This window comes from Myodes glareolus, chromosome 21 (genome assembly GCF_982192425.1).
Source record: "Myodes glareolus chromosome 21, mMyoGla1.1, whole genome shotgun sequence".
In the NCBI taxonomy this organism is placed as follows: Eukaryota; Metazoa; Chordata; class Mammalia; order Rodentia; family Cricetidae; genus Myodes; species Myodes glareolus.
In genome coordinates, this window is record NC_142046.1 from 41,229,458 (window position 1) to 41,249,575 (window position 20,118).

A 20,118-nucleotide genomic window follows, 5' to 3' on the forward strand; every position below is an offset into this window, starting at 1 on the left:
GTGTGTGTGTGTCTGTGTCTGTGTGTGTCTATGTGTGTCTGTGTGTGTGTGTGTGTGTTCTGTCTGTCTGTGTCACTGTTTAGGAACACTGGCTTTGGGATCAGAACATCTTAAGTTTGATCTTAGTATTTCTAGTAGCCAGTGTGTTTTATCTGTAAAATAAAATTACTGATGTCCCTGTGACAAAGTATTGTGCGTAAGATAAAGTAGATTATGTATTCAAGATGAAGATGCATACCTGAAGTGCTTTAGTTTACATTTGACAAATGCTTGATCACCTAGTCTGTGTTCCACCACACTGTCCTCTAATGCCATAATGTGCTGTGCTAATTGGTGCATGGCAGAGGAGGACAAGGAGGCACACAAATCAAATCGCTTTTCACATGAAGATATTTTTTGAATATATATACTATAAGGCAGTGGTTCTCAACTTCCCTAATGCTGTGACCCTTTAGTACAGTAGTACAGTTCCTCATGTAGTGATGACCCCAACCAAAAATTATTTTTATTCTACTTCATAATTGTAATTTTGCTGCTGTTTTGTTTAGTAAGGTAAATATCTGTGTTCTCCAATGGCCTTAGGTGATTCCTTGGAAAATCCCCAAGGGGGCTGAGAACCACAGGTTGAGAACCGCAGCCGTAAGCTAAGGAAATTATATAGCTCAAATACTGCCCTGACTTGTAAGTCTTCCTTTTGTTAATGTACTGGTCTAAGAATGTGTTCTAGCTCTTTATAAGACAGCTCTCCGTTCAAAGCATGCCCCTATTAGCTTGCATCTCTGCTGGAGTCTCTCACAGCTTCATTACAGCATTTTAGTGACCTGCGGAGCTTTTTAATGGATGTGCCGCACATATGGCTTCAGAGCGTCACAAATGCCAACACTGTCATATGTCAGTTGTTCTGAACCTCAGTTTTTAAGGAGAAACATAGTATGTCCCAAACTGATATAGTTAGCTACAGTTTAAAAAAAAATTTAGAAGGATAACTTTGAATTTTACTTCAGATTTTCTTATACCTTTACACAATTAGATATGACAAATAGAGTGTTGGTGTGCAAAATAAGCCCAAAGTTAAATTTTATGACAATTTTTTTCTTTTTCCCTAGCTCAACTGAGAAGTCATTTCCTTGGAGATCAACAGGTATGTTTTCTTCATTGTTATTATATAAAAAGTGTTTTTGTGTTTTAGATACACATAAAAAAGTTACTTAGCCCTCACCCACCCCATAAACCCTGCTTCACTTATTCTTTAACTTTCTAGCTCTTGGTGGAGTAAGCCAAGCAGAGCTTTTGGCAGTACTGAGGCTGAGTTTGGCTCTGATATATTGGTCCTGCTCTCCTTTATCCGTGAGCATAACTGAAAGTTAGAGCATTGCACAGCAATTGCCTCCTGTCAACTGTGTGTCTAAAGCTTTTCATCACAAGGAAACCAAGGGGACAGCAGGGAAGGTTATTATAAAAAGGATAAATACCCATCTCCATAGAATTTTCTTTGTTCATGCTTAGAGTTACTTGAAATGTTCATTTTATATACTCACCTTAAAATATCCGCTACTCCTAAAGTAGTCTAGTAGGCTTTAATATAGTTTGTGTATCTCCTCCATAAACTCGCCACACAAAGGATGAATCACATTACAAAGAGTACCTGCCACTATCACAAGGGTGGTACTCGGTCTTCACTCAGTATGTGGTACTCAAGCACCTATGCCAAATGCTGGATGCTGTGCTCCCTGCTTAGCAGACAGTAGGAGCACAGCACACCTGCCCTCCCACAGCCAAGGCATATGGGGTTTTATAAGGTGAGCAAGAGTTAATCTTGAAGGAAATTCAGAGCACCACATGCCCAGTATCTAAGTTTATCTGCACGCTGTCTCAGAATCCCAATGTCGTTATTCACACTGCTATTCTACAGTGTTTGTCAACCTGTTGATATGTCAAAGATAATGGGAAAACTCCTAATCTGCAAAACCTCAATATAGCATGTTACTAAAGGGAAAGATGCTCCATGAAGAAACATGTGGCTAGCTTAGAATAAGGGGGTGGGCGCTTTATGACATAGATAGGCCTCTCCTACAGGAGCTATGTGAAGGTGAGCCCGAAGCCCGCCTGGTCTTCACCTCCACCAGACTGCAGAGGAGGCCTTCACAGCAGACAGAACACACAGTACAGCATTGTGTGAGAATATTTGAAACTAGTTTGGAAAGGGAGAGGATGTGTAGGTATTAGAGGGCTGAACTGGACCAGAAGGGAGGTTGAGTCTCTCAGTAGTTAGGAAGAGACCCTGAATGTCCCCGAAGAAGAGTCACATCATTTAAATATCCATGAAAGAAACTACGTAGTTGTGGATTGAAGGGAAGAAAATGTAGCAAGAAAAGACCAGCTGGAAAGTTACTGCCTAATTTGGTGTGGGAATACATGAACTGCTAAGGATTTGGAGACTGACTTGGTGTGGACAAAAGACAATGATAACCTTGAGGTCTTGCATGGAGTAGGAGGATGGCTTCATTGAAACACTGGGCAAGTCAGGATGGAGAGCCAGTCTTTGGGACACTTTGGACTATGATGTTGGGCGCACTGGATTTGATGACTAAAAGGGTAAAGGAGAACATTGAGTAACTAGAAATAAAGGTGAACATAAGCCCCAGTCCAGAGTGGCTGGACTCCTATTGAGCACATAGCCCCGGCACACGCAGATGCCATCCGATGGTTTAGACATGTAGCCAGAGTGCCGTGGACTCAGTGGACGGCAACATCTGAGAACTGTCCCTGGGAGGTAATCAGAGATGATCTGAAGGCTGAGGAACCCCGGGACATCAGCTGGAACCTGTGTTCTTTCCCGACCTTGTCACACTGTGTCAGGCCATCACAGAGGGCAGGAGCCATGGCTGTCCTGCTCACCCGAGCGAATGAATACATGCATACGTGAATGAAAAATAAATGTCAGCAAGGTTTGAGGGCGTATACATTAGCTCCGTAACTAAACGTGGGGCCCTTGGAAAATGCCCAGTCCTTAGCAAATGTTAAAGATATCCCTCTGCGTAAGAGGAGCAAATGTATGAATTCAGAAACAAAATGCATACTTACAAAGAGTTCAAAGTGTTGTAGTTTTTTAAAACTCTGAAGAGTTTTTACTCTTAACTATGTTCCTCAGTGCTCTTGAAACCCTTACATGTAGGACATGTGAGTCACATCCAACAGGCAGTCTGTGATCCCATGTACTCCAGAATGGTCATGAAAATTGGAAATTTACTTAAAATTTTTTTGAAATTGTGCATTTGTTTGTTTCTCTCTCTTTAAACTCAGTTATATACTCTTGATCATGAACGTGGTAGATGATGGTGTCATATGGCAATGTCAAAGGTTAAAGGTTAGACACTCCTGATAACCTAACAGGACATTGCTAGTATTGTCCTTGCCAGCCACCACTGCTGCTGCCCTCCGTCTCTCCTCCTTGTCATCTTCTTTTTTTTATTTTTAAGGCAGAGACTTTCTGTGCATCCCAGGCTGTCCTAGAACTCACTGAGTCATAGCCCAGCCCTTCCTGTTCAGATTCAATATGCTCAGTATTTATGGAATTTTCTTTATTGCAAATTTAACATGTATGATGTGACTCTGATCACACTGTTTCCTTCACAGCTCTTTCTGTATTCTAAATATAATGCCTCCATTGAGATACAATTCACATGTCCTATAATGTACACATTTAAACCGCCGTTTCAGTGGTTTTGGTTTATTCAGAGTTAAGCTCCCATCACCACAGTCAATTTCAGACTGGATACTTTTTATCCATCAGCTCCATTTTCTACCCCAAACTACTAATCTTAAGCTGCAACCATTCCCTTTCTTTATGAAATTGCCTATTCCAGACATTTCAGTTAATGCGTTTATGCAACATGGTCCATAATTACGGACTTTTTTTTGCTTAGCATCATGTTTTCAAGGTTTACCATCTGTGTTGGTACTCAGTTCCTTTACATTGATAAATAATCCTCTACTGGGTTATTGGAGAACATTTTGCTTATCCAGTCATGAATCAGTAGGCATTTGTTTCTCCTTTTGGCTATTACTATGAATACTTATGAAAGGTTCTAGATGTGTGTTTTTACCTACGTGCATAATGAAGAACCACATTGCTCAGTCAGCTGGTAACTCACTGTTGAACCTTTTAAACACTTAGCAGAGTGGTTTCCAGTGTGCCTGGACCTTTGTAACATTCCTACCAGTAGCGTATAGGGCTATCCACACACCCTCCACATCTGGCACTTCTGTTACTACAGCTATCTTAGTGGGCATGATGCTTTTCTTTGCACTTCAGTAATGGCCATCATCATTTTGTCTTGGGTTAGTTTCTGGCTTTTTGTTCTTCAAGAAGTGATGAATGGCAAAGCTATTGTCTGAGGCTGCTTGCTCGTTCCCAACCACCGAGACTTGAAATAACCACACAGAAACTGTATTAATTAAATCACTGCTTGGCCTATTAGCTCTCACTTTTTATTGACTACCTCTTATATCTTAAATTAACCCATTTCCATTATTTTATATTTTACCATGTGACTTGTGGCTTACCAGCAAGGTTCCAGCACATCTGTCTCCTGCAGCAGCTACATGGCATCTCAATGACTCTGCCTTCTTCCTCCCAGCATGCAGTTTAGTTTTCCCACCTACCTCTATTCTGCCCTATCATTGGTTCAAGCAGGTTCTTTATTCATTAACCAATAAAAGCAACACATATACAGAAGGACATCCCACATCAAGTAGCTCCCTTCCTGTCTATTTTATTATAAAAAAAAATCCTTCCCAATTCTAAATGTGGTGTACACAGACCCATCAGAAGATGTTTTAACATATAGGAAAATATAAAGTAATTACTTATAATTAATCTCTATGTGTTGTACATAGTTGTCCTTTTAAGCAAATTTGAGGACATTGATATGTAGTTTGTTTTTTAAGACAGGGTCTCACTGTATATCCCTGGTTAGCCTGGAATTCTCCATGTAGATCAAGCTGGCCTCTGCCTTCCCAGATGCTAATTATCTATTATCGAATCTGAAATTTTTCTATGAATTCACCCTTAGTATTGCATAACGAGAATTTGAGAGCCTTGAACGGTGTGGCACACGATTGCCAACATTTAAAGCAGAAGGCTTGCCCACTTCTGTTCTTTGGATTTAATAGAGAATTGCAGCAGAGGCTATAACTGCCGCAACTGGCAAGGAGATGCTAGAAAGGAGAGCTATAAATATGTTCCATAGCTGTATGTGTCTGTATGATTGGGCATTACAATTTGTTCTGATGTTTGCTATAAGTAAGTGTGATAATATAACTGTTTATAAAAATGTATCTATGAGGTTTTTAGGAAGAAAAGTATGAAAGATGTATACTATTGAGATCTTTAATGTATGTAACCACGTTGCTTTCCCACGAGATTGTACTCAGTTTTCCTCCCTCCAGGTCTATGAAATTGAGCCTCTCACATTTTCTTCCTATTGTCTTTTGTATCTGGAAATCCTAAGTTTTCCTAAGAGTCAGTACCCTTCTTTCCTGTTAGAGGGTTAATATTTGAATTCTTTATGGACCAGCAGTAAGAGCTATATCTCTGCATTAAAGTTTATTGGGAAACCAGAACCCATGCCAGCTAGTTCAATATAGTGAATTTGGTGTAGAGAACCTGTAGTTGTGAACGTAAGGTTAGAAGAGCTGAGAGATTCAGCTGAATAGTGGAGCACCCTAGAGACCGATGCTGCTGAATGTCTGCCACCATTCTCAGGGCTGGGGTAAAGGGGTGTTGGGCTTTGAGTTGGCACAGGGGTTGGGTGGAAGTTGTTCAGTATTTGTTGGAACCAGGATGATGCACTCTGTGGCAGAAACGCTGTGTGAAGTTGAGATGGGGTGGCACCTGTCTCCTCTGCTATTCTCTCTCAGCTGCTGCTGCTGCCTAGCTTCCTGAGCTAGCAAGAGCAGGCAGCTAGAGTGTTAGCTACCAACACCACACAGCTGTTGGGTGTTCCTATGTGTGTGATGCACAGCCCAGACAGATGAAGACGCACGATGGAGATGCACTATCTGGGTTCTTCCCTCATCCTCACACTTAGATCACCATCTTCAGGATTTGTGTCATAGGCAGGCAAATATCCATTAATGTGCTTGACATTTTTCTTAAAGTTTTTCAAGAAGTTTTCACAGTTGTGTGTGTGTGTGTGTGTGTGTGTGCGCGCGCACACACGTGTGTGTGGACAGTAGGGTTCTTGTATATCTTATATGTAAAATATATTAGAATGTGAAATATGTGCATGTATAAGCATTAAATATATTTAAATTAAATACGTAACAATTGACTGCTGCCCACATGCCCCCCACCCCCGCCCTGTCGTCAGTATGGTGGCAGCATGGAGATCCAGCTACAACAGTTCTGCTGCCCCCGTCACAGCTGGGTACCTTTGCACACCCCAGATGAGCTGGTCCCTTATTTTTCTTAGAGGACCACAGCCCAATCTTTACTCTAGCCCAGGGCTTCTTTTCATGTATTTATTGTTTCTTCAGGGTGGGTTTCCCTTTCAGATCTAACAGCCATAAATGGCAGTGTGTGTGTGTGAGTGTGCATCCTCCTAGCCTCATTGCAGTAATCATGGTTTTCTGATACGTGCCTGCTTTAGCCGTGCTGACAGCGTCTGAGCTGTGGCCATGACAGTAAGCTATAGCTACAAGGGCAGGAAAACTGGAAATTGATTTTATGAATAAAAGTAAACTCTGATTCTTCTTGTGCTTTTTCTAGTAGATAATTAGATGCCCTTTACAAGTTCAAGTATAAACTAATAATTGGAATAAAATGACAGTTTTGATATTCTCTTTCCTTTTGTAAACCTTATTGTATTAATTCTGTATATGTAGAAGCACAGGCAGAATGGACTGTGAAAATCTTGCCCAGAATGAGCAGGGCTTGGTCTCAACAAAGGCATCTTCATTCTTTTCCTCAGCTCCCTGAGTAAGAAAGGACTACGAAGAAGGAATGCCGCTGAAGGTCCTTTTCTGTTTTCATCTTCTTTATATTTTGCATTTACTTGCAGACAATTTCTCTGCCTTTTTCTCCCACTTTATAGTTTTGCAGATTTGATTTGAAAAGTTCATTCCCTTAAAAGCCTTCCAGGAAGAAGGTGAATTGTTCGCACTGCACAGCATTGATGTCTGGAGGATGCTACCTTCTGCTGAAATGCCAAAACTGAGCCCAGCTGTTGAATTTTGTTTTTAAATTACTTACTGTGGCATCTAAGGAAGAGCTTGGGATGCACTAAGCAGAACAACTTCCATTTCTTTATAATTCAGCTCAGGAAACCCTGGTTTTCCTTGGTGGTTGGTAGATGATGGGTGTTATTTACCCTGCACTGAGTGGAAAGCTTTTTGGAAAGAAACACTTCCCAAAGGATGAGGGTGAGATGGCATTTATCAAATCCTTGCATCCTGTGGGTCTGTACCACTTTCTACAAAGTGGTGATGATGCTCAGAAGCTTTGGGCTTCCTCAGCTCCTGGCCCGGGGCCCTCTTCATTACTCTGCATTTTCCATACCACCAAGGTAATATTTCCACTTTATGAAACGTCAGTGCACTTCTTTTTGTCTTTCGTGAGGAGAAGAGTTTGCAGTTTTGTGTCTCTGCTTTGTATGTTTCTCAGTCTCATATTTCTAGTAACCCGTGCTGTGCTCTAAGAAGTCAGAGGGACGGTCAGCCCACGCTGCCTTCCGCTCTGTTTCTGTTTGAGGAGTGTGTCATTTTTCACCAGTTATCTTCGCGTGTCTCTTCACACGGTATGATTTGTACAGTAGTTTATAATCCTTCGAACCTTGAGGCAATGTTTAAGATAATATGTAATGGAATAGAAAATAATATCAGAATACTGAAATACAGATGCTAAAATAATAAAGGACCAAAGGGAGGGAGAATGTGGACACAGACACATAGACTCCTTCACAATGGCTGCACAGTGTGGAATGTCTTTCTTGAAAAGAAATCTTTTGGTGCAGCAGCAGCTTATTTCTTTAAAGGGGGAAACCACATCAATTCTATGTACAACTGTAACAGCATCTGGCCGTCAGGAGGAAACTTAGAAGCCAAGATGACAAGATTAGTCCTCGTGTCACTGTTGACCGGTTGCTGCTTACATGCTCCGGCCATAGCTTGTGACATGTAAATTGCTACAAATCACACATTCACAGCTTTTCTGTGCCAGTTTGAGAAGGTCTGTGTGAGAAGTTGGGGGATGGAGAGTATCAGCCTCAGAAAACTGGATTAGACCCAAAGCACCCAACTTTCAGAGCTAACAGCCATTGCCCACTGCACCCCCCACAGTCCGTGAAATCCATTGTTTTACTGTCCTTGTTTGCGGGCAAAGGGATTTCCTTTTTTCCGTTGATATTGGGCACTGAAGGTAGGGTCTTCTTCATGCAAGACGAGCTCTCTACCACCTGCCATGGCCTATATTCCCAGCCCCTTTACTTCTGTTGTGAGACAAAGGCTCAGAAAACTCACTCTGTAGCCTAAAGAGGTCCTGAACTTTGGGCCTTCTTCCTTCAGTCTTCCAAGTAACCAGTCTTTCCAGGACTGAACCACCAGGCCTTGCCGGGCCCATTGTTTTTAACACTGCCATGGTTCCTAAGAAATGTTCAAAGACTTAAATAACATTAAGTAAGTGATAGGTCATTGATACTCAGAAGTAAGATTTGGTTTTGTTTTGTTTTTTCTTTTTCAAGACAGGCTTTCTCTGTAGCTTTGGAGACTGTCCTGGAACTAGCTCTTGTAGACCAGTCTGGCCTCAAACTCACAGAGATCCACCTATCTCTGCCTCCCAAGTGCTGGGATTAAAGGCATGCACCACCACCGCCCAGCTCAGAAGTAAGAAATTTAAGAGGCTAAAAAAGATTAGGGTTTCTCGAAAAAAACAATTCAATGAGGAATACAAGATAATGAAATAGGGGAAACTTGTAGTTGACCCATGGGACATTATACCTGCCCAGTTGATTCAGATGAGTAGGGAGAAAACTATAGGGCAATGTAGTAAGGACTTTTGATATTTGATAATAAATGTAGAAGGGACAGGAAAGGATCGCAATAAAATAGAAATTTTAAAGCAATTATTTACTTTCACAATTCTGTATTTATTTACTATATTTATTGTGTATTGAAATGTCATGGTTCGTAATGTTGTCCATCAATTTCAGCCCCATGTGACATTAGAAGTTAATGTACTCTGCCAAGTTTAACACTATAAAGTAGGCTCTACATTTTATTTGTATATAGAAAGATTTTTCGTTTCTAAAATGTCCAGGTACAAGTTCTGCCACCAGAGTGGGTGTAACCCCCCCAGACACGAATCCTGAAGATAAATGAGAGACTAGACTGAGACGATTTTTCTTTCTGTCTTTTCTCCATCTGGAACAAGTAATTTGCAACACAAAAATTCTTCAGTTCATCATGAGATAAGACCCGAGCTTAAATGGGAGCAGGTTATGCCTCAGTAGAAATGTGGCGAATCCATGAAGGGGTACTGTAGGAAGTGGCGTTATATTGTACACAGTGACAGATAGACTATTAGATCAGCACTCGTGTGGAAAATGACTACTGTATTATTGAAGATCTTGGGTGTCATGATTTATCGTGGCTATCAACATACAAATGACAACATTTAACATTCATTTGCTTCCTATTTCTCTTCTAAATGTCAGGAGCATGAGTTCCTTGTAAAACCAAAACTTAGAGTCCAAGTTTCAAGCCTCCTTTCTCTCTGTGGGCCTGACCTAGCCACAGACACAGAAGGAGTTGTTGCAAAGCTGAAATATTCTTTCTGTTTGGTAGAACTTAAAAGTCCGGAAACCCCTGTCGTAAAGAGAAGCTTTGCTTCACTCCTACACATTCCCATCCTGCAGCCACACGTCCTCTGTAACCCCACACGGTGAGGACTATGCTGGTGATTTGCGCCAGATACTCCCTTCTGCGCTGTGTCTGAAAGTAAGCATGGATGTGAGCTTAGTTTGCCTCACACAAATTACCACACACTCTGTTGTCCTGTGACTTCATCCCCTTCTTTCCTCTCCTCCTCCTCCTTCTTCTCCTCCTCCTCTTCCTCCTCCTCAGCATGGTAAAAGTCTTGTGCTTCTGTGTAAGGATATAAAGGTGCTTTTGTCTTTTTAGAGTGATATCTTCATTTCCTCTCAGTTTCTCGCATGGACAAACAGGTGAGAATCTCCTTAGCATATCCGGGCACTTCTGTCAGACTTCTAGAACTGGGGCTGGCAGGGTAGGGGTACCTGTCTGCACTTGGACGTTGCTCTTTGCCTATTAAAATGCTTAATGATCTCTACTGCTGTGGAAGCCAAATTAGAGTTCTGCCTGCTCAATATTACCAGAGTCCAGGAATGGAAATCTTGATGCACATTTAAATTTTCATTAAGTTATTAGGTTTTTAAATAATATTTTAAAAAGTCATTTGTTATAGATATATTATCATTAAGTTTATATCCACACTAAACAGAATAAAATCATTTTAAAAATTCATTATTAAACATTGGTCAGTTGTAGCATTCCATAGAGATTGCAGCATACGCTGACATCGTTATTTGGTTGGTTCTTAGAGATACTGCAAAGCATTGTGACCTTGGACTAATTGAATTATTGTAATGTGTCCTACCAGTTCTGCTTCCTTCTGGATTCATATATGGCTCAAAAGGATCAGACATATTTTTCTTCTTCAAATTAATATGATAGCCACTATCCAAACAGAAAGCTACCTTCTTTCCCATCATTGGAATAGTTAGGGTTCCAGCCCTCACCTGTGATGTTCCCAAACTTCTTTGTGCATCAGATCACTGCAGAGCTTCTAAGCTCGTGCGCAGGCTTCAGCACACACAATTAAATTCAAAATTTGGGTTTGGAAAAAGGCGCCCATAATCTTCATGCTATGAAGCAAATCTGTTGCTGTGGTTCCCTTGATGGAGAAGACATGAAAATTAGCGGGGGTCACCCTTTCTATATTAAAGGGCTTAAATAGCAGTTGTCCTAGTAAAAGAGGCTTCTCTTGAACTGACTAGTATAAGACAGCTAAACAGAAACACTTTCCAGACACCGGGAAAATCTGCGTGTGGAGTCACTGTGTGACATTAAAGTAACTACGGTTGGATAGTATCCTGGTTTTATAAAGGGACATGGAAGTATTTAGAGATGAACTATTTGTAGACAGAAGGCCGCAGCTAGCTTAAGCTGGCATGGAGTTCCCTATGTAGCTAAGGATGACCCAACATTGACCCTGCCTCCAACTCAAGTACACCGCCTTGCCTGCCTGGTTTTGCTGTTATCAAAAGAAATCTGTAGCATCTTTGTATTTTCTGATTTCGGATGCTCCCATTTCTTTATTTTAAGACTTTTTGTTTAACCATGTTTGTACGTGCATGAATGCAGGTACCCACAGGAAATAGGAAGGGGAGTCAGATCCCCGGGAGCTGGATTTGCAGATGATAGCCTCCTGACGTGAGTACCGGCAACCAAGCTGGGGTTCTCAGCAAGAGCAGCCAGCTCATCATGACTGAGCCTTTTCACCAGCCCCCTTTCTATATTTGATAGCATTTTTTCCAAAGGAAATAAAATCTGTCCATGAAAAATTATTTGAGAGTGACTGCAAGTGCTTGGCTGTATTTCCCCATAGGTTAATAACTTTTTCCATCACCATGAAGCCCTTAAGCTTTGTGTGGAAATGATTTGGTTTTGTAGCCACCTGGCCTCAAACTTGTGATCCTCCTGCCTCGGCTTCCCAAGTGCTAAAGTTATAGTTATATACTGCCATACTTAGCTTCTTGATTTTTTTTGTTTGTTTGTTTTCTTCAACTTTCCCAAAACAGATCCAAGGCCGATGACCATTTCAGTACCTAGCTGTTAAACTTATCTGGTCAATTCATTGACCACTTCATATTTCTTCTTGCTTTAGCTGGCTTTCCTTTTATAGTTACAAAGCATGTGTTCTTCTGTCAGGTAAAACACCTGTGTTTTAATTTCTGCATAGACTAAAAATAGCTAATAAGCACTCATTTTGCCATGGTTATGTATGGAAACCCCTATTCCTTTTCCTCCCAAAATTGTTTGAATGGTTTGATGTTCCAGGCTAAAACTCGGGAGTGTAAAGTATCTATGGTGAGGCATCTTTTTGGTCTTGCATAGAAGTGCTTTTCAAATTTGCCATTTAGAAATCAAAGTATCAGTCATCATTGTGTCAGTGCACAGACCAAAAGTTTGCTGCAGCCACAGAATGAGATACAGTTAGGCAAGCTTTTTAGAGTGGACTTCAGTTTGAAGTGAACCAAAAGCTACTTCATCAATGGTTTTCTAGTCCTCAGAACTTTTCATATAGCATTTTCTAGATGAGCAAAAATTCAGAGCTATCATGAATATTTAAAAGACGATATAAATATTCATTAGCACTTAGACATAGTCAGGAAAACCAGACTAGAAATAATTTCAAGAAACGTGAGCTTCAATTCTTTCTCTTACTTAAGTCTGTACTTCATTAAAAAGTCCAGCCTTGAAAGGGTGTTATACGTACACAGTAACTTCCAGTTGAGTCAGCAAACTCATATGTATCTTTAATATTCTTAAATTATCAGCCTGCTTCCTTGCCGTGCACCAGGGAACATTTCTATTGTCCATGTTTCTATCTCCCTGTTTCGAACATTCACTCCAAACACATTTCCTGGTGATCTCCTTCCCTCTGTGCCTGGTTGTCTGTCCTAGGGATACATCTTACATACCACAAAGTACCAAATAGGAGAAATCGTTTTGGTACCAGGCCTAGGTCCTCTTTCAGAACTCGACCTGGAACTTTATTTCTGAGCACTGGAGACCTCAGAGACGTTTCTGCACTTGGAGAAGGTAGACCCCTGCTGCATCTGCAGTCAGTTCAGGAGTGAGAGCCATCAGGAAGGCTCGAGCTGTGGCCCTCAGTTCACAGGCCTGAGTTGGAAAGAGCTGCTAGAAAATGCCATCTCCAAAACCCCATAGCAACTTGGAAGATGGGGGGAACCCAGTGCAAGGTTCCAGTGTGCTGGACTGTGAAAGACCAGTTACAGTGTTGTATATGCCAAACATTTCCCCTGAGCACTAGGTTCCTGTTTCCATGGTGATTTGCACAGCACAGACCTCTCTCGCCTGATACAGTCTAACAGCATGACCTGTGGCTTAACAAAGCAGAGCCATTTTAATGACTCCAGACTCTTCAGTGAAGACTTTGTCTAAGCAGATGTTCTCTGTGTGTTATATATTTGGGGGTGTATATTGCAGAAAAGATAAAATAATTCATGTGTAGTCCATCTTTGACTAGGATCTTTCTGAAATAAATAACATGTCAGTTTTTCCTTATCCTTAACCTTGTAATATTTTTATAAATGAAACTTTGTTATTTTTTTAGTTAATCATCTTTAAAAAAAAAATAGAGCATTCAGGTGAAATGTGTCAGGCAGCAAGGACCATGATTCCAGTAATCTCCCATTCTTAGGCGCAGAAGGAGATTTCATTGTACCTTAAAGAATGTTTGGGCTCTATTTTTAGATACACGCTTTCTTGGAAGATATTAACTGATGTTTGAAAATGCTCATGAAGACATGTTTGTGCTGTCTTTTGAGTAATATGTGTTCAGGATGCAGTTCAAAGTAGTGTTCACGCGTTGTTCATCTTTGAAATGTTTTGATTTCTTGCCCTGACCAAATAAAATCACAGCATACCAACTATATCATTCTAGATTACAGGACTAATTCTGAGATGGTTCACCCTACACTATATGTCTCTGGGTTCTCCAAATTGGTAGAGTTCCTTCTTCCATTCCACATAAAGTAAGACTGTAAAGTAAGATTGCAGAAGTAATACATAATTGATAGATACAGCCGTCACCATTCTGTAATCAGGAGAACTTTGCCAATTAGTTAGAAAATTGGTGTTCTGATTATCTAATGCATTGTGGCTGCCGGTACATGCATTTGTAAGTTAATAAATGTTCAAAGAAACACAGTGAATAATGGCAAAACTATTTTTGAACACCATTTGACTTTGTTGTAATGAATCAGAAGGCGTTTCAGCACCTTTTGTCTTCACGGCTACTCACTGATGGGCTGCACAGGAGGAGGAAAATGACTGCAGAGCTTATGTGCAGTATAAAGGTTGGTTGATTTATAGTTCATATTAAATAGATCTTTTTATCAAGTTGTCACAACTCTACCTGGCATATTTGCTTAGAGATGGAGTACGAAACCCCTTTCCTGTCTACACTGTCAGTTAGCTCTCCTGTTCCGATGGTGCTGGCATGGCAGTGGGCACTGTAGTACTCCAGTACTTACGAGTACCCTTCACTGTCCGTACTCGGCTAGGGCACTGCCCTAAGAGCCGGGGATAGAAGAATCAGTCGGGTGATGAGACTTTAAGGACACGTAGCTAATGATGCTTTCAGGGCAATATTGTTCGCTTTACTTTTCTACTTTTAAAGATACTAATTGTGCTAGGGTGTGTGTGTGTGTGTGTGTGTGTGTGTGTGTGTGTGTGTTTAGTATGACCAGTGTAGAATCACTATACTTATTTGTACTTTTTCTGAATTTGTTTACGTTTTAGTTTTAATATGTGTATGGGCATATATGAGTATTTGTGTGGGCCAGTACATGTGCAGATGTGTTTGTGTACACATGTAGTGTGGAGGCCAGGACACAGCCGTGGCTATCATCTTCAGGAACTACACCTCCTTTGAGGCGTCTTTCATTGGCCTGGTACTCACCAATTAATAACCTGTCAGGCTGGGGAGCCCCAGGGACCGTCCTGTCTCTACCTCACCAGTGCAGCAATTACAAGTACATGCTGCTACTCTGGCATTTTATGTGACTTAGGGGATTCAGCTGGCTCTAAAGCTTGCAAAGCAAACACTTCACCAACTGACTATTTTCCTCAGTCCACGATTGATTCCAATTTTTTTCCTCTCAGTACTGGGAACTGAACCTATGACTCTGTGCGTGCTGGGCAATTGCCTGCCCACTGAACTCCGTCTCAGCCCTGTATGTTTCTCCCGAAGAAAGATTTGTTTCATGGCTTCTGAGATAATACTCCATTGACCAAAAAGACAGAGTAGCCCAAGTACAAAAAATTTAAGGTGTGCCTCTCTCTTTTCTAGATAATTGCTCTGTATAGTTGGATCTCTGTTTTCTGAGGGTATCATGTCCAGACCTTGAGTGTTTTGGGTTTCTGTGAAAACACGTTTTCATTTTGCTAAGACTTTGCATTCCACTTGGTATTTCAAACCCAAATTCTTGGTGTCCTGGCACTCTGGGCTTTAAAACCAGTGCTGAGGATACAGCCTGGTGGTAAAGCACTTGACTAGCATCTGTGGAGTCCTGGGTTCACACTAGCCATACACGTGTGCACACACACACACATGAGAGGGGGCAGGTGCTTAAAGTCTCGTTTAAAGATTGGCACGTGTTTCTGGTGTGTGTGTGGTGTAGTGTGAGGCTTGGGACTGTGACAGTCTCTCTGGCAGCTCTGTGGCCTCCTCCCTTTGCCTGCCCAGTACTCTCTGTCTGAGTGAATGCCCCTTGTGGCTCCTGTGGTTGTTCTGGTTCCCTGTGAGTCTTGGAGCGTAGCACACTGTCTGTGAGCTAACAAAGCCTTAACAGGCTCCTTCAGGAATTGGTATATAACGTATGCAGAACTCTAGAAGCTCCTAGTGGAAGATTTACAAATGGAGCAGGTTGCTTCAGTGTTAACTACGCAGCAGTGACTCAGCTGGTACTCTACCGTCTACCAGAGAAGCCACGCACAGCTGACATCTTCCATTACAATTCCAGCTCCAGAGAATTGAGAACTGTCGCAGAGTTCTGACACCTAGAAATGTACTGTCAAATGATGGATCAGAGCTCAGTCTGTTAGGAGCTCCTGTGAGGAATGTCAGCATCTCTTCCCATAGGCCAGGAAACAGACTCTGATGTGTACAAGGAGCAGCGGGCCCCTTCCCGCCCCCGCTAGCTTTACCCGAAATAATCACACGGAAACTGTATTCTTTTAAACACTGCTTGGCCCATTATTTTCAGCTTCTTATTGGCTAATTCTCACACCTTGCTTTAACCCATATTTAGTAATCTGTGTAGCACCACGAGGTGGTGGCTTACCAGGAAAGATCCTAACCTGCGTCTGTCTCAGACAGGAGAGTCATGGCGACTGCCTGCCTCTGCTTTCTTTCTCCCACAATTCTGTTCTGTCTACTCCTCCCACCTAAGGGCTGACCTATCAAAAAGGCCAAGGCAGTCTCTTTATTAACCAATGAAAGTAACAATAGACAGATGACCCTCCTCCATCACTGATGTCAAGTTAAAGGCTTAGAATGCACTAGGGTCTGCAGTTCTCTCTTGCACTTCGTATGCACCTCTAGACCAGCTCAACTAGTGTTGCCTAAAACTTTAGCTTTGCTCTGTGTAGATTAATCTTATTGAGAACACAAATCACCCAGTAAAGGGAAGCTGCTGTCACTACGCAGGTTGTTCACCTGAGCAACCACTGAGTACAAGGGATGACCCGAGGCACTGGGGAGACAAAAGTCTGCTCCTTGAACTTACGTATTTTAATAGACAGAGACAGTAGGAGTATTCCTACAGTATAGACTATAATAGATCCCTAGGAAAGAAGGGAGAAATCCTAGTGAAGACATTGAATTCCTTAGAGTTGTATTTCAAGCTCAGAATGTGACTCAGAATTAGCCAAAATGTTTGAAAGTGAAGCAGCATTTCTGACAATGTGTGTTAGTGCCATAAAGGTTAAATCTGAAACATTGGAGATCAAATGGTGATAACCCAAGCATGGAGCAATGTGTGTTTTCTGTCTGAGAGAAAAGAGGGTATCTGAGTGGTGTGCAAAGGTCAGCATGACCCAGTCCCTAAGTACAGCATATAAAGCTGGCGGGAATGGAGAAGCCGATGAGTTGGTTTGGGCAACGGTGATTGTCATTTAAGTTCAAGGTAGCAAATGACACTATAGAAAACAAAACAAACTGTGGGAGAGACAGACTGGTTAGAAGGGACAGCCATCAGGTTAGACTTCTGTGTGTTCCTCTGGGGAAAACTGGAGGGAAGACGAAACAGATCGATCGGTAAGGTGTTAGTGCCTCTCATGGTGTGACTCCATACTTTGTAGACTTCTTTGTAAGCTTCACGAACTGTGACATAAGCCAGTCCATCTTACCTCTGAGTTTTGTCACTAGTCCATCATGAGCACTCTTGGGTTTTGTGTTAACCAGTTGTTAATCTATAACCTTCCCTCCACCCCCCGAAATATTTGGCCATCATTCTTAGTTTTCCTCTGAATGTATTTGGAGGAAGTTATGAGAGATGGGTTTCCCAAAGACGTACTTTTCAGATTTTGAAGTAATGAAATACATAGGTTAACTTGGGTCTTGTAACCAGAATAAGGAACATTTATGAAACTGTACAAAGTACAATAATAAACTGAGTGTGGAGAGCACATTCACACCAATAAAGTTAAAATAACTGTGCTATTAAGGTGAACAGAGCCTTCTAGTAACCTCTGGCTTATAGGATGCTATTGACAAATATCTGTGCTTTTCAGCAAGTTCTTCTGCAATGTCATTAAATTTAGCTGTAAACTTATTTTCTTACAGATGTGCCAAATACTGGTGTAAGCAAACCTAGAGTTTCTGACACTGTCCATCCCAACAACTATCTCATCAGGACAGAGCAGGAACAAGGGACACTGTACTCACCAGAACAGACGTCTCTCCATGAAAGTGAGGGTCTGTTGTATTCTACTTTAAACACTAGATTTTCTTTCCGGATTTTCAGTTTGAAAGTGACCCTCAGAAGTGTAAACTAAAGGTGTTCTCACTGTTTCATTCTTGCAGGATCGTTGGGAAACTCAAGAAGTTCAACACAAATGAATTCTTATTCTGACAGTGGGTACCAGGAAGCAGGGAGTTTCCACAACAGCCAAACCGTGAACAAGGCAGACAGTAGACAGCATTCATTCACGGGACCAACAAGCAACCATGTGGTGAGGAATTCGCGAGCTGAAGGGCAAGCTCTGGTTCAAGTAAGTCAGGCGTCTAGCAGTCCCCTCTCGGTTCTGTGACTGTTACCGGCGTTGCTTATGAAGAGCGAGGCCAGTGTGTGTAATTGAAAGATTGGACGCTACACACAAACCACTGCGCACTGTCTGACTTGCGTTACTCTTACTAATCAACCTTTATAACTTCCTAGATGCAGTAGAGTAATTCTTCTCAAAACAAGGAACTTGATGTGAGCAGTCCAGAGGGAGGGTCAGGCTGGCATGGAAAGACATAGTTCCTGAGGGGCTCCTAATCCCTAGCAGTACCAGCACTAAAATGTGCTGTAGAAAGTCTCAGAGGACAGAAAAGCATTCTCCACCTCCATGAGATGGGATTAACAGTGTTCATCTTCACTAAAATTGGTCACTGATAGGGTATTTCTTCTTTTGAATCCCCGGGCTTAAAGAGCCGTGTGTAGAGGCATATCTGCTCAAGTTGGGACTCATTTTATAGGCAGAAATACAATATTGCATGCATGGTTCTGAACACTCCTTTGCTGCCTGTTGCTACTTAATTCACATCATCCCACCAGACTATGTAAGGACTGAGAGCCCTAGTAGACAGTGAGGCTACCCCTCTGTCCAAGTACCATAGAAATCCTTTAGTTACTGGAAAGTAGCGGAAAGGTCGGAAAAGTTGAATGGCTACTGTTCCTCAGGGAACACCGCAGGTCACACCACAGAGGGCCAGCTTCCCAGTGCTGCCGGAAAGCACTGGGATGCAGTTGTGCACAGTTCCGCTCATCAGTTCAGGAAAAGTCAAATCTGTGGCTTTTAGGCTTATAAAGGGAGCGCTTACCCTTGTAGCCCGCTATTTGAGGCTGTGTTCCCAGTCTGCATATTACCCAGGCATGCACTTCACTGGTGGAGGTGTGTGGTGAGGTTTGAGGCACGCTACACGGACACCTCTGGGTGTTCATTTGTGTTTGGTGGATCTCCACACCAGCTTCTCTCTAGACTTTCTTTTGTCTAATTACCTTAGCTATAGCATTATTCTTAGTCATGACCATGCTGGTTTTTAAAAAGTGAAAGCTCATGTTAAGTTGATGTTGTCCCTAATGCAGTGTTGTATTACCAGTAGGCTCTGGGACCTAATTTGCATGTGGTCAGGACAGCATATTATCTAGCCATCTAAGTGGATGTGATTCCCTTTGTCAGCGTGTTGCTGATACTATTAGTCCCCAGGCAAGCATGCGACCTCTCCACTCTCCACTAACTTTTTAAGCCCTATCCTGTTATTGCCTTGTTTAGTTACCATATTCTTCCCTCCCCGTGTCCCCTTAGCCCCACCACTACTGTCCCCCAAGGGTTGACGTTGAACCCACCTGAGGAGTTTGAGCAGCCAGCTCGCTTGTGACACGGGAGACTGCAGAAAGCCCTCATAACGTCCCAGCTTTCCTTACCTTCACAACTACAAGTGGGGAGAGGTGGATGGTAGCTGCCCCCCAAGAGTAGCCGAGGAGGGCCTTTCACCCAGGGCCCTAAGGCCTGTTTCCTTCCCTCCACCTGCCCACCTTTGCCCCGTGGGTGTACTCCCCAGCCACCCCTCCAGCGCCATTTCTTCATTGCTGTACAGCACCGAGAGCGGCACCTGATACCCATCGTATGTAGACATCTACAGATTCCTAGCAGACTGTTCCGTGGCAGAAATGTTCATTTTCCTTTCTGGTCTTTTCCAGCTGGCTAAGACCAAGAAAGCCAACAAAGGCTTAGAACATTCCTTCTACTGGGACAGATTCTCGGGTATCTCACTGGCATTTCTTTAAATCCACCAGCTAAACTAAAGCTAAGGGCTCATATATCAGACAAGGCCAAAAGAAAGCAGATCTTAGGATTTGGCTAGGACGCCTGTCTGGCCAGGCTCTTCCTTGAACTAAATTATCAGGGGAGAGCTGGACCCAGGCGCTATCCAAACGTTCATGTATTAGACCCTGGATAAAATATGTCCGACAAGTTAACAGCGCTAACCCATAAAGACCAGCTGTCCATAAATACTCCTCA

General features: G+C 42.2%; 1 protein-coding gene across 20 annotated transcripts in view; it reads left to right on the plus strand.

Annotated features, from left to right (window-relative positions):
- Positions 1 to 20,118, plus strand: part of Pkp4 (plakophilin 4) — a 208,356-nt gene that overhangs the window by 140,713 nt on the left and 47,525 nt on the right. For 11 of the 20 annotated variants that reach the window (XM_085681086.2, XM_085681090.2, XM_085681098.2 and 8 more), the window contains 3 exons: positions 1,107 to 1,141; positions 17,675 to 17,806; positions 17,915 to 18,102. In XM_085681086.2, the coding sequence (XP_085537212.1) occupies positions 1,107 to 1,141; positions 17,675 to 17,806; positions 17,915 to 18,102 (355 nt within the window). The remainder of the gene's footprint in view (positions 1 to 1,106; positions 1,142 to 17,674; positions 17,807 to 17,914; positions 18,103 to 20,118) is intronic. The other 9 variants (XM_085681092.2, XM_087899977.1, XM_087899975.1 and 6 more) reach the window with 2 other exon arrangements.